Genomic DNA, 14,195 nt, shown 5'->3' with positions numbered 1-14,195 from the left:
ACAGCCCTTAAGGGAGATATCTGTGCCCTGTCCGTGCAGCCCTGAGGCCAGCAGCTGTTTCTTGTATAAAGCGCAATCCTGCCCGCCGGCCAGACGAAACAAGGACTACTTTCCAGTCTTAATTCTTTTCCCTGCCACTTTCAATACTCCATTGCAACCAGCTTCAAAAAGAGCACAGCCATGCCGAGATCAAGACATCGCCGTCACCGCCGCCTGGAGTGGACAAACTCAATGCAGTCGTCTGTAACTCTCGTTGCTGTAGAGGGAGCCGTCGCCGCCGCACAGCAGGAGGAAAGAGCATACCTGGAGAACTCGCCAACCTCGGCCATGGCACCCGAGCGGCGGCCACACTCAACGCAGACTCCCAACAGCCTGTCGCACACAACCGGGTCTTCTGCTAGAGCACGTCGGCAGAGCGCGCCGGGCTATGTTGCTAGCACAGCGCGGGTCGCCCGGTCGAACTCTGAGCAGACCTACGTCGTCGGGCGATGCACACGATGAGTCCACCAAAACCGCACATGGGCTTGCAAGCCGGCTCAAGCGCAAGCTCAAGGTCCCCTTCACGCTTCCTGCACGAGAGCATCCTTGGCCCGCAGATTCGCGGCTCGCACCCAGGGCGTGAACTCGTACTACTCGGTCTCTACCCACTAACCTAATCTATTCTGTACAGCCAACACAATAATTTCTTTCTTTCGGTTCTTCAAAAAAGAAGCCAGAGTACTCACGTCAATGGGGTGCTGGTCACGAGTGCAAGAGTGCTATGGTTTCATGTCAACTGTGTGTCGATCGAAGGACTGGAGGAAGAGCGAAGGTGGATGATGTGCAAATGCAGCATGCCCATATGGGGGCCACTCTCCACCACCTTTCGCTGAGCTGCACCAGGTGACCATGTCTCCAATTTGCATGCCTTAGTAGTGGTATGTGTATTGTAGAGGCGAGTAGATACTGCAGCCTGTGGCACACTCTGCGCACATGCGCTCAAAGTAGTACGCACACAGGTGACAGAGTTGTCTCAGCTTGCGCTTGATCCTGCTCGCCGCCCACCGGCGCCTTGACTGACTGTAATCAACCGATGGGTACTCTGACGATTCGGCAGAAGATGCTGCCCGGTTCTGGCGGCCATTCGGGGATATACTTTCAGGGATTGACTCGGTGTCCAGATTATCCTCATCAACCTCAGGAATGTCTGCGATGCGAGACGAGTTCAGATCGTGGACCAGCCGCCGAAGCTCGACGGGCTGGATTCGCGGGTTCGGGCGATGTGGCCCGGAGGTCACTGCAGTGCGCGGACTCGCGAGTTGGAGTTGCCAAACAGTGTTACTGAGCTTCCCATCGAATCGGTCCATGATCTGAGCGGGCGATTGTGACGGCGCGGCATGCTTGCGTATAGAGATATGTTGATAATATGGAATGGAGAGTGTCAGTGAAGAAGCCAAAGTGCAAAACGTGGAATACCACGCGCCATCCCGGCGTGTCTACATCTCTTGCAGGTCTGTTTTTTTGTTTGCCAAAGCGGGATTGAAAACACCTGTCTAAGGAACAATGGCGGCGGACATGACAATTGTGTTTATAGCTGTGGTCAAATTCCGCCAGCGACTCCCTCTTTTTGACTTCGTCTCGTTTCACGGCTATTTTTCTTCACAGTACAGGCAAGGAACTGCCATGCGATTACCAGACACCCTAGTCCTTCAGTCTTCTGAGACTCCACAGATGAGCCAAGAGGCAGTTGTCGATGCGTCTGAGTGAAAGTGCTTGTTATTGGTACCAATGTTGAACCTAAATATTTTGCGGGATATGACATCCTAGTCATCAGACGTCCAACAATGTCGCAACCCACAAAGATACCTTTTGACTCTATATCGGTGTTGCTGTATTGTACCACAGTCTGGTGATGCAGTCACTATCTGGAAGAAAATATATTCATTCTGGAAGTGAAGCAATTCATATGGTAGGTTGTTGCAAAGTCTGTGCACACTAATTTGTGCTGCACAAACGGATATGTACGAGTATTAGACATATCCATAGTACACAAAGTTTGTAAATTCATGTACTTTGTTGCAAATCCACTGCACCACGCTGCACAGGCATTTCCAATTATTTTTATCCAGCATGTACCTGAAGCGCGCTGCTTTAGTATCCTGCGGCGCACTAGTTACACTCGCATCGTACTGGATTATGCGCGGACAGAAGAAGCCAAAGTACTGTGTGTTCTGCCACCCACTGGACCGTGTGGTCTACGAGGACGACGAGCTCATTGCCTTCCACGACATTAAGCCGGATGCGAGGCTGCACCTGCTGGTGATTCCGCGAGAGCACTTTGGCACCGTCAAGGAACTGACAAGCGGCGATATCCCGATGGTCAAACGGATGCACGAGCTGGGACAGCGCCTGCTGCGCGAGCAGGGATTCGAGAGCGAGAACGCCCGGTTCGGCTTCCACCGCCCGCCGTTCAACAGCATCCATCCACCTGCACATGCACTGCCTGGGCCTGCCGTTCAAGCACAAGCACTCGGGGAAAATGTTCCCCGCCGAAGGGGCCAGGTGGTTCTACCCTGTGCCGCAGCTGCTCGACCAGCTCGAGCAGGATTAAATCAGCGCATTAGATCAACCACGTCATCGCTGGGCCTGAGCAATCGCAGGGCGCCGAGTCTGCAACCTGGGCTTCTGGCTGCTGCGATTACGTGTGTGGGCTCTGCGGCCTTCCATGACTGCGCGTGCATTGCCAGGCCGATGCAAAGGGAAGGCGAGGGGCCGCGGCTCTTTTGCTCTGCAACGCTTTCTTTTTTCCATTATTTTCTTTCGCTAGATACTTTTGAAGGACACTCCTATTTTTAACCGCAGTCCACTCTTATTACCTGGAGACGCTCTATCTCTCTCCTGCAGACAACCGCACCTACCCCCAAAACGGATAAACCCCTTTGCATTAGTAGCAAACGCAGCCTGAACGCAAATGTCTGACGGCGAACGCAAACCCCTGCTCCAGTAAGTATCTGTTCCACCAGCGCGCTGATTTATATCTGCCTGGGCAACAGCTCTGCTGCTAATTTAGCGCTCTTTGAATTTAGGAATGACGCGGCTATCGACCTGAACGCCAAGCCGGCCGACCCGGACCATGACTTGGCCACTGCCATTCTTCGCAAGAAGTCAGCGCCCAACAAGCTCATGATCGACGATGCAACCAACGACGACAACTCAGTTGCAGTCATCTCGCCAAAGACGCTTGACACCCTGGGTCTGTTCCGCGGTGACACCATCCTGATCAAGGGTAAGAAGCGCAAGGACACAGTACTGATTGTCATCCCCGACGAGGAGTGCGAGGACAACAAGATTAAGCTCAACCGTGTTGCGCGCAAGAACCTGCGGACGCGCCTGGGCGACATCGTCTCGATTCACCCGCTGCCCGACATCAAGTACGGCAAGCGCATCCACGTGCTGCCCATTGACGACACCATCGAGGGCCTGACCGGCGACCTGTTCGAGGTCTATCTGAAGCCGTACTTCACAGAGGCCTACCGCCCCGTCAGGAAGGGAGACACGTTCCTTGTGCGCGCTGGTATGCGCGCAGTTGAGTTCAAGGTGGTCGAGACTGACCCCGAGGAGTTCTGCATTGTTGCACAGGATACCGTCATCCACACCGAAGGTGATCCCATCAAGCGTGAGGACGAGGAGCAGGCTCTGAGCGAGGTTGGATACGACGACGTCGGTGGCTGCCGCAAGCAGATGGCCCAGATCCGCGAGCTGGTCGAGCTGCCGCTGCGCCACCCGCAGCTGTTCAAGTCGATCGGTATCAAGCCGCCGCGCGGCATCCTGATGTACGGTCCGCCTGGTACCGGTAAGACGCTGCTGGCGCGCGCTGTTGCCAACGAGACCGGTGCCTTCTTCTTCCTGATCAACGGCCCTGAGATCATGTCGAAGATGGCTGGCGAGTCCGAGTCCAACCTGCGCAAGGCCTTTGAGGAGGCCGAGAAGAACAGTCCGTCCATCATTTTCATCGATGAAATTGACGCCATTGCGCCAAAGCGCGAGAAGACCAACGGTGAGGTCGAGCGCCGTGTCGTGTCGCAGATGCTGACGCTCATGGACGGCATCAAGGCCCGCTCCAACGTCGTTGTCATGGCCGCCACCAACCGCCCCAACTCGATCGACCCGGCGCTGCGTCGCTTTGGCCGCTTCGATCGCGAGGTGGACATTGGCATCCCTGACCCGATTGGCCGTCTCGAGATTCTGCGCATCCACACCAAGAACATGCGCCTGGCCGATGACGTCGATCTCGAGAAGATTGCTTCCGAGACCCACGGATTCGTCGGTGCCGATGTTGCGTCGCTGTGCTCGGAGGCTGCTATGCAGCAGATCCGTGGCAAGATGGACATGATTGATCTCGAGGAGGATGAGATCGACGCCGAGATCCTCGACTCGCTGGCTGTGACCATGGACGACTTCCGCTACGCGCTTGGAACCTCGAACCCGTCGGCGCTGCGCGAGACCGTGGTCGAGGTGCCCACCACCAAGTGGGACGATATTGGTGGCCTGGAGAGCGTCAAGCGCGAGCTGCAGGAGACTGTGCAGTACCCTGTCGAGCACCCGGACAAGTTCCTCAAGTTTGGCATGTCGCCGTCCAAGGGTGTTCTGTTCTACGGCCCTCCGGGCTGTGGTAAGACGCTGATGGCCAAGGCCATTGCCAACGAGTGCCAGGCAAACTTTATTTCCATCAAGGGCCCCGAGCTGCTGACCATGTGGTTTGGTGAGTCCGAGGCCAACGTGCGCGACGTGTTCGACAAGGCCCGTGCCGCTGCCCCCTGCGTCATGTTCTTCGATGAGCTTGACTCTGTGGCCAAGGCTCGCGGCAACTCGGCTGGCGACGCTGGAGGTGCTGGCGACCGTGTGCTGAACCAGATCCTTACCGAGATGGACGGCATGAACGCCAAGAAGAACGTGTTCGTTATTGGTGCCACCAACCGCCCCGACCAGATCGATGGTGCCCTGCTGCGCCCTGGCCGTCTGGACCAGCTGATCTACATCCCGCTGCCCGATCTGGACTCGCGCCTGTCTATCCTGAAGGCCACCCTGCGCAAGTCGCCCATCGCGCCGAATGTCGATCTCAAGTTCATTGCCGAGAAGACCTCTGGCTTCTCGGGAGCCGATCTGACCGAGATCTGCCAGCGTGCCAGCAAGCTCGCCATCCGCGAGAGCATTGAGGCGGACATCCGCCGCGAGCGCGAGCGCCAGGCCAAGGATGGCGAGGACGCTGCCATGGAGGATGCCGACGAGGACTACGACCCGGTTCCCGAGATCACCAGCGCCCACTTTGAGGAGGCCATGCGCTTTGCTCGTCGCTCGGTGTCGGACAACGACATCCGCCGCTACGAGATGTTTGCCCAGAACATGCAGCAGTCGCGTGGCTTTGGTGCCTTCAAGTTCCCCAAGGGTGGAATTGACGGCGGCGAAACCAGCGAGCAGGCTGCTGCCGCGGACTCGGGTGCTGCCAACCAGCAGTTCAACGAGGACAACGGCGACGAGGACCTCTACTCGTAAGCTGCATCGGTCGCGTTGCCTGACAAGAGCTTTTTTTTCACTTTTCCTTACAGTAGTTTCTAACCATCACGTACAACCAAAAGATATTTGCAATTTAAATATCGCCTGGTCTCGACCCCCATGCTACCCGTGCATTGCTGCAGGAGACCACTGGCCGGAGGTTTCAAAAATGCACCAGCCAAACGATGTCTGGACAACTCAGCTGAATTAGCAGACATCCACAGGCTCTTTGCTCTAAATCCAACTCTTCACATTAGTACTCTCGACAACAAAGCCAGCTATGATTGACCCGGATGACAAGGAGTTCTGTAGCTGGGCGCCGGAGCTCCCCGATTTTAGCACTCTGCCAGACAGGGTATCACCAATATACAGCTTTCTGGCTATGGTGCCACTTGAGGTCAAGCGCGAGCAATTCCGCGCGTTGAACAACGTAATCAGGGACTACCGCATATCAGACTTGTTCACAACCGCGAGCCAAGCGCGGTGGGCGGCGGGTGTCATCAGGCTCGGCCTGCAGTTACCACTCGAGGACCTGGACCTAATCTCCGATGCCCTGGACCAGAGCAGCGAGCTGCTGCACACGATGCATGAGATCGATTTCTGTGAGGAGGAGCCAGGGCTGTCGCTGGAAGACCAGGAGTCGCTGACTTCCAAGTGCACAGTGAGTGTCATCTGGCGGCTAGGAGTTCTTTTCAACCCACGCGTGTTCTTTTGGGATCAGATGCCGACGCGAGAAGTCGTCCACCAGAGCAACCAGCGGATGGGCCAAATCACCGAGCCGTGCATCCGGATGCCGCAACCGCCCAGAAACCAGCGGGCCTCACCACCCCCGAGCTCTCCTCTACGGCAGACGCTGAGCGCCAAAGGCGGGCTGCTGCAGGTTACTGGCGTGCGTTCGGGAAAACCCGCCTCATCCACGGTGCCAACTTCCGAGAGCAGTGCCAATATCGTGCCAGAAAACCAAGGGGACAGGGGCGGAGCAAGTAGGCATAGCTACTTCTCGATATCGACTCATGTCGATGAGCCCTCGGCCGACTCCTCAGAAAAACCAAATGCCGAGGCTAATGAAGACGATGACACAGCCGATGACCAGTGGCTCGAGGTCATCAGCTCCAGAGAAGATGCTACTGCAACTGAATCCGGCGGTTTGCGGCCGCAACTTCAGGTACCCAGCATACCACTGCTGTCGATAGCAATGCAAGACGATCCATCAGCATGGTTCCAGCCAGCGTCTAGCCACATCGATTCACCGAAGCAGCAGTTTGACGATAAAAATACGAGCGAGCGGCAACAGGCGCGACTACGACGTGCTGCGGCACTGTGGGAAGGGTATGTGGAGCTGCTCTCTCGAGCTCTGCGGATGTTTTTGGCTGCGCTTAAGCACAACAAAATGACCGTCAGTGGCAATCAGCTGCCACATCTGCACCTGTGGCTCGTCACCATTGTGGACCTGATCCTGTCGCAGGATGGCGGCAACCCAAGACTGGTTCCGTGGACAAAGCGATACAGGCCGTATATTGGAGCAGAAATCTGGGACATTACTTGGGCGACTTTGGGCGACCGGCTCGAAAGCATTGCATTGGAGCTACTAGCGGCAGTGTGGGGCAACCTGGTCGGTACCACAGGCGTTAACTGGGAGTTCATGAAGAACTTTCCTTACTGGATCCACCGCGAGAGTGTCATGAAGGAGTGGCTCCATATGCTCAGCGATACGGCAGTGCGTGTCATGCGCTCACATTATGCCTGCAGCCTCGACAGCAAGCTATACCTTGAAAGCCGACAGCCACACATGTTTGAAGCAGTCACCGACCTCTCGAACAGTGATGCCGAGGCTCTGCTCTACTACTACACGACAGTGCCGCTTGATACGCATATGATCCCACACAAAATCTACTATGCGTATGTGACAGATGTGTGTGAGATTGTAAACAGGATGCTAGATATCAAGCAGGCCATTGAAGTGGATGGTGTAGTCCATCTTCAGCGACCCCCTTCAGCCAACTATATTCTTCACTATTTCGGCACTCCGCTGTTTAACATGGGTATGGCAGAGACTGACGGGACCAGCGAATCCGTAAAAGCAAAGACGCAGGCGCTCGTGGTACTGAGCCGCATTCTGGCTATGCGGGTGCAGCGCGATGACCCAATCTGGCAAAAGTATCGCGACCGGATCCTGCGGATCTTGTACGAGGTTATCCACAAGGACATGCAGGCGCAGATCATCTTGCCCAGCGTGCAGCTGCTTCTGAATGAGACCAGCTATATACGTCCATTGATTCCAGACATTGTGGCTCTAACCGAGCGCGAGATACAGCTTGTAAGTGGATATGTGTGTAGTCAGCAAGCGTGTTGCCAGTATTGTACTTCCCTGTACTAACATTTCTCCTTTGTTGGATGTAGGTTTCACCGCTATTGCTTCAGCGCGAAAAGTGTGCCCGCAGACGGCAGGCGCTGGCCGTGTTTGGCTCACTCATTGCGTTTCCTCTGTACTACTATAGCCTTGGCATCCTTGACAGAGTGGATCAGCTGCATGAATATGCTAGTTTTCAAATCGACAGGAGCGTGTTTCAGCCTCTTGGCGACGAATGGAGCATCAGGATGCAGTCTGTGGATCAGCTCATGGAGCAGGTAAGGGCTAGCTATATCCCGTTTGCACCCCATTGCGTGTTTCTCGACCTGTCCTCATATTCACCTTCTCTGTAGATTGCAAACAGCAAGTTTGTCAACATTGGCAAAGAGAGCCCAAAGCTGAATTCGATCATCGAGAACATCTTCAAAAATCTGATGACAGCGCTGGCCACTGAGACCGATGACCTGAACCTGCGACACACGACGAGCATGCTGCTCCTGTTTTTGCTCCAGTACAGCAACCACAACCCAGGATACATTGGCCTGTACTTGCGGTTCCTGGTTGAACAGCTTCGGATTTCTACGCGAACAAGCATGTCGGGGGTATACGCATACGCACTGGCGATGGGCGCGGCGCTGACGTGGGAGGGGAAATTTGATCATGCGCAGCAAGGAGAGCTAGTCGCCCATTTGGCTAGGACGCTGTCTGACTGCGACCGCCACCTCTACCGGTACACACAATGGGATCGGTACCATCAGCTGCTTATCACGTCGATCCAGTGCCTCAATACCTGGGTGGGACTGTCTTTCAACCAGATCCGCATACTGCCTGAAACAAAGAAAATCCTGGTTGGCATATCGGAGCGGTTGGACAAGTACCTGAAGGCAACCGAAGGCCACAATGTAGAGGACCTGCAAGCAGTTGGAAGGCTGGCCCACCTTAACACTGGGGCAATTAGCAGTATTGTGGCCAAGAAGAGGGACTACTCGACAGCGATCATCGATGAGACCGGCTACATATCGTGCAATCCGCAGGCAGCACTACGTGAGTTGGAGATTGTGTCAGTGACCTCATTCGGCCTGTTCACTGATTCCAGGGACCCGGGATACGTCAGCACCACCGATAGCACTGCAGTCCGAAGGACGCACAAAATCAGTCCGTCGCTTTACAGAGTGCTGTTCACCACACTTGTGTCGTTCAACTCGATCTTGACTCAGGCATTTGAACAGGCATGGCCCATTCCGTCGCGCGATCGACCTGACATCCTGATGACGCGAATGATCATGCGCAAGGAAAAGCTACCTGACAACAGCCAGCTCCTATGCAACTACCACCCCGATCTCTTGCGAATTCTTGATGGCTTCAGACCAGTGAGTGTCAGCTGGTACTCATCATTCCATCGTTCACTGTATTCAGAGATTGTCTTTGAGAACCCCGACGGCGTCCCAGGAGAGAATACACGTGTGTTGGTCACTGCCCGCTACCCGAGCGCGACACGATACTGGGTCATGCAGCCCGGCGACTCGATCAACAGTGACATACTCGATGACGCACATGTAGCCTCCATTCTGGCCACTGAGAGAAGCTTGGAGGGCACAGGTAGAACTGCAGAACAGCCAGGTAGAAGCGATAAATCCTGGTTAGATGCGGAGCTGAAGGCTGGAATGCGGAAGCCAAGCAGCAGGAGTCAGGAATTGCTACGTCGTTTCAAACCGCTTGTTGACATAGATGGCCATGAGGAGTTGACTGAGGGTGTTCTGAGGGAATACGCGGATATGTGCCAGAGTGAGCATCCACCAGTGGTCCAGTTTACTGCTGCACGTCCCCGCAGCAGTGTACCATACGGTAATGGGCACTTCCGTATGTGTACCAGTACATGCCATACGGGCGACATCTCGTTTATCAAGGTTAGCCAAAAGCTCTTGGAAGACGTCGATCGTCTGGACGACCTGTCGATGCCGTATATCGCCCATGCGGGTGTCGTGTACCTGGAATCGTACGAGAAGCTGTTGACCCATCCCGCATCGGCGAAGGCGCAGCTCCGAGGTATCAGCAGCGAGTTCTGCCAGCTCCTGAATCAGCTAGGTCGCGGGAAGCTCAAGCCCATGGAGTGCTTGAAACGAAACCCGGATGATGCATACCTGCTGAAGTACAAGTTCTGGGCCGAAAACACTGAGGTCGCCTACTACCTCGCGCCGAATATCAGTGCCCTAGTTGGTGGCCGTCCGTTGGACAGCGAGTATAGCGAGGTGTTTTGCTCCCGGCTTTATCACAGCGGCATCTCTGTGATTTGGCTCAACGATTCGCCACACTCGATAGACATGGCACATCTGTGGAATCTGATAGACACTGCCAACAGGTGGTTTGAGAGCACCACTGATGATGATAATGACGATGAATCCGGAGCGCCACCATCTTCAAATCCACCAGAGCCTTTCGAATACTAGACGGGCTTCGTCGGCAGCACCACGCAAAGCCCAGGGGGTGCCTGTAATCTCTATCCGTACAAAGAGAAGAAGCAATGGCAAGAAGACCCATGGGCACTCGGCTGTAACTCGCAAGCGCACGCACAAGCAGTCGGCTCTGGATAAGGCCTCTGCAGCACAGCAGTACAAGTCGGGGTCATCGTCAGCGCAGGATTCGCCCTCGGGCGGACGGCACCGGGCACGGGATATCTTTCGTAAGGCCATTCGTCGTCATCGCGGTGTATCAACACTAGCCACCAACGAGTCGAGCAGCAAGACCAGTAGGGCCAGCAGTGCATCCAGAGGCAATGAGTCGCCTGTAGTACATCCGGACGAAGATCGGCAGTCGCAGGCACCTCCGCAGAGTGGTCGGGATGCTTCTGTAGGCAATGCTGCAGCAGGTCCAAAAGAAGAGTCGCCGAGAGATCCTCCACCTGCCGGAAACCCCGATCCATCTAATCACCCGGCGACATCCGGCGACAAGGCCTCTGGTGCACTGGTGAAATACATGATTGTGCTTGCACCACTCAAAGACACAGGCGGCCGACTGATCAGGGTTCGCCTGGCGGCAGCGGGCAGTACCGAGCGTATGAACAAGGAGTTTCTCAAGATGACAGGGCCGCTGCAATCAGAGATGGTTGTGCAGGCCCGGCTGCTGGCTAACCTCCTGATCGATCACGATACTGGATGCAGCGGCAAACATAGCATCGCTGAGAGGTGAAAACTTTTCGGCAATCTTCAAGCGCCGGGTGATGCTAGCGGACGATGGCTGACGAGCACGGTGCCAGATTCAAGACTGTCGAGGAGGCGGAGAAGGCGCTGTATCCTGTGGGCCGGAGCGGCATGGAGATGACGATGGTCTACAATAAATGAATCAGCTGCATGTGAGCTGGTAGCAACACACATCGAGCGTGGAATTCGAACAAAGGCACTGAATTGCGCAAGGAATGTCCGGCAAAAATAAACTCACGCTGTGGCCGCATATTGATAGCGCCCAGCTTGACCAGATAAGCGCAGTGTGACCGTCAGACGAAGAAGGGAGAGTCACGATTCGAAGGGGATCATTGCGACGGAACGTCCGAAGCCTTTCTCGATTTCGACTGCCAATCCATCCGGGCTTGCAGCACCATCAGATTGCCCGGCATGAAAACTGTTGGGCTTTTGTCCTATCTAATTAAACCCAAATGTCGTTTTTTTTTCTCGCCGCTGGGAATTGCAACATCCTTCAATGACAAGGCTTGCCGACGCAACCCCACCGCACTCGCTGACGTCAGCTGAGGAGCCATATAAGAGGAGCTACGCTGGAGTCGTGCGCGGAAAATACCTCGGGCGAAGCTTCGCCAGCGACCTTCTCAGCTCCACTCCTAGAAAAGAAGTGGGCACAGTGTTGGGGGTGAGAAACATCCAGTGGTACTTGTTCCTGTACCTCAGCACAAAAAGAGTAGGAGTTGAGCATGGACGACAGGCTCGGCATTTCGGTGGCCTGACATTGCTGCGAGCCCTTTTTATACCTCTTCGCCTGGACACAGGCTGCTTGCTGGACTTGAATACGGCCTCCACTCCTATCTTTCCTGTTCAATCTTTTTTCAACTATAATCTATCTTGACCAGCGCCAGTGCGTTGTCGTATATAGCTGTTTGTACTTTTAATCTACATCAATCCCCGTGGCGAGCATCCAGGTGCTGCCACCGCATACAGGACACACAACGCTCCCCTTCCATTGACAGACGCACAAAGTCATGTCGCCAGACGAAGCAAAGTCATCAGGTGGCTGTGCACAGTAGCGAGGATGCACCATCAGCTGTCCAAGAAGCAGAAAATCCTGGCATTCCTCAAGACGGTTCCTGACCGAATCCCAGAGATCACAATTTCGCGGGCCGTATTCTACAGCATATTCCTGGTGTACCACTTTGTGATGCTGGGAATCTACTTGCGCGGCACCAGCGACAGCCTGGCTGTACGCATGTACTTTATCAACGATCTAGGCAATGGACATCATCATGCTGGACCTGGCGATTGCGCTGTTAGCGCAGTGCTATGAGACGATGCGGTTCCTGCGGCTGACGTTCGTGCCCCGGTTTATCAACTTTGAGCGCAACATTGCGGTGCACCGGCTCATGGGTCTGTTTGTGGTCAAGTTCTCGCTCATCCACACAGTGGGCGAGTACAAGGGCCTGTACGAGGTGTCCAAGTCGTTCTTCTCGCAGCAGACATACAGGTGGTACCTGCTTGAGCGGACATCCGGGTGGACCGGGCACTTGCTGCTTGTTTTGCTTATTGTCATGATGGTCCTATCGATCGGTCCTATTCGGCGCAAGCACTACGAACTGTTCCGCTTCAGTCACCAGATCATCTTCGTCATCGTCATCCCCTTCCTATACATCCACGGCAAAGGAGCGTGCCAAGATCCACAAGTATGTCTCTGGTCCCCTGGCGCTGTTTGTGCTGGACAAGGCCTGGCGGTATGTGCGGCGCATTCGTGGGCTGGCCCATATCGAGTGGGTCCGGTTCTTCCCAGGCCAGGCTGTCGAGGTGCGTATCTACGGGCCGTCAATCAGGTTCCGCCACGGCCAGCACCTGCGAATCAACTGCCCGTCCATTGCCCCGCTGCAAGTGGCACCCGTACTCGCTGACAAGCGACCCCGCCGACCCGGATGGATACACATTCCAGCTCAAGGTGCGTGGTGACTGGTCACTGGCCTTTGCCCAGCGGCTAGGCGCACCTGAGTGGTTCTTGGAGGAGTGCCGGGTCGAAAAGGCTCGCGCTGAGGCTGAGGCCAAGAAAAATAAGGCGAGGCGTAACAAGAAAATCAAGAAGCACATGCGGTTCTCGCGCAGCAAGTGGGAGGACGACGACAGCATCGCCGAGTCTGTTCAAGATACATGCGCCGCATGTCACTGTGCACACCGACATGAGCAAGCCTGCATACACAACTGTGCGCGAGACCCACGACATGCCCAAGATCTGCATCGACGGTCCTTACACTGGCACACTTGAGTATGCGACCAACTACAAGCAGGTGGTGCTGGTTGCTGGCGGCAACGGCCTGAACCCAATGGTCTCGTATCTGTACGCTGTGGTTGGCCAGCTCAAAAAGCAGGCAGCCAAGGCAAAGCAAACTGGGTCGACCGAGGCGCCTGTGCCGCCCAAGATCGATCTTATCTGGGTAGTCCGGTCCAAGGGCTGTCTCAGCTGGTACCCTGATCTGTGGCAGATGCTGCGCGAGTCTGGGCTGGAAATCAACATGCACCTGCACTATACACGCAAGGCTCTGACAGACGAGGATGATGCAGACACCAGTGTGCGTGCCAGCTCCTCTGACAGTGTGCATGAAATCGACAGCGTAAGCAATGCAGGTGACGAGTTCAGCGATGCCGGATTCAACGAGCTGGGCAAGGTGCGTTTTGGCAGGCCACAGCTGAAGAGCATCATCGGAGATATTGCACAGGACGCACCGCACAAGCGCATTGGTGTGTTTATCTGTGGGCCGCCCAAGCTGTGCTCTGACACCAGCCGGGCCTCTCACTACTGGGCGTATCGGCTGGTGCGCCAGCAGCGCACCTGGCTCGAGGTCCACGACGAGCCGTACTAGCACCTCTATTCTTGCCACAACTAGAAATATAAATATCCAGTGTCTTTGTTTCCATGGGGCCAACAACGGTGTAGCATGTAATAGGTTGCTTGCCAGTGTGTTGATTTCATGCACAGCATATGGACAATCCCAAAGGGCCGAATAGTGGAAGAGGAGAGAAAATATGTACAATTAAGGTGAGGCGCAACATCAAGCGTGCGGTATAGCTGTCAGGACTTGTAGTGGAAATGGTCTCATGTGCCCATTTGCTTTATT

The 14,195-nt window shown here is 55.1% G+C and overlaps 5 protein-coding genes across 5 annotated transcripts; all 5 read left to right on the top strand.

Annotated features, from left to right (window-relative positions):
- Positions 1 to 206: 206 nt before the first annotated feature.
- Positions 207 to 747, top strand: DL89DRAFT_264398 (uncharacterized protein). Its single transcript, XM_040886231.1, has 4 exons — positions 207 to 477; positions 503 to 553; positions 616 to 657; positions 726 to 747. Exons 1-3 carry the CDS (start codon positions 232 to 234, stop codon positions 649 to 651), a joined length of 333 nt encoding a protein of 110 aa, XP_040747771.1. The 5' UTR covers positions 207 to 231; the 3' UTR covers positions 652 to 657; positions 726 to 747.
- A 1,449-nt stretch (positions 748 to 2,196) lies between these two features.
- On the top strand, positions 2,197 to 2,421 carry DL89DRAFT_207008 (HIT-like protein; the record flags this gene model as incomplete). The annotated part of the gene is made up of 1 exon (XM_040884106.1): positions 2,197 to 2,421. A coding segment is annotated over one exon (225 nt), but the record flags the coding sequence as incomplete, so codon positions are not given.
- Positions 2,422 to 2,950: 529 nt separating this feature from the next.
- DL89DRAFT_290083 (AAA ATPase) lies at positions 2,951 to 5,532 on the top strand (the record flags this gene model as incomplete). Its single annotated transcript, XM_040890044.1, has 2 exons — positions 2,951 to 2,982; positions 3,066 to 5,532. The coding sequence occupies 2 exons, from the start codon at positions 2,951 to 2,953 to the stop codon at positions 5,530 to 5,532; spliced, it is 2,499 nt and encodes an 832-aa protein (XP_040747769.1).
- Positions 5,533 to 5,765: 233 nt separating this feature from the next.
- On the top strand, positions 5,766 to 11,414 carry DL89DRAFT_300742 (uncharacterized protein). The gene is made up of 4 exons (XM_040890828.1): positions 5,766 to 7,849; positions 7,933 to 8,160; positions 8,236 to 10,241; positions 10,330 to 11,414. Exons 1-4 carry the CDS (start codon positions 5,813 to 5,815, stop codon positions 11,066 to 11,068), a joined length of 5,010 nt encoding a protein of 1,669 aa, XP_040747768.1. The 5' UTR covers positions 5,766 to 5,812; the 3' UTR covers positions 11,069 to 11,414.
- A 519-nt stretch (positions 11,415 to 11,933) lies between these two features.
- On the top strand, positions 11,934 to 13,971 carry DL89DRAFT_264395 (uncharacterized protein). Its single transcript, XM_040886230.1, has 6 exons — positions 11,934 to 12,106; positions 12,136 to 12,304; positions 12,333 to 12,710; positions 12,742 to 12,941; positions 12,985 to 13,188; positions 13,217 to 13,971. The coding sequence occupies exons 1-6, from the start codon at positions 12,087 to 12,089 to the stop codon at positions 13,938 to 13,940; spliced, it is 1,695 nt and encodes a 564-aa protein (XP_040747767.1). The 5' UTR covers positions 11,934 to 12,086; the 3' UTR covers positions 13,941 to 13,971.
- The last annotated feature ends 224 nt before the right edge of the window (positions 13,972 to 14,195 follow it).

The sequence above is a fragment of the Linderina pennispora genome (genome assembly GCF_002104995.1).
Source record: "Linderina pennispora strain ATCC 12442 chromosome Unknown DL89scaffold_1, whole genome shotgun sequence".
Classification (NCBI taxonomy): Eukaryota; Fungi; Kickxellomycota; class Kickxellomycetes; order Kickxellales; family Kickxellaceae; genus Linderina; species Linderina pennispora.
This window is presented reverse-complemented; position numbering and strand designations above follow the sequence as displayed.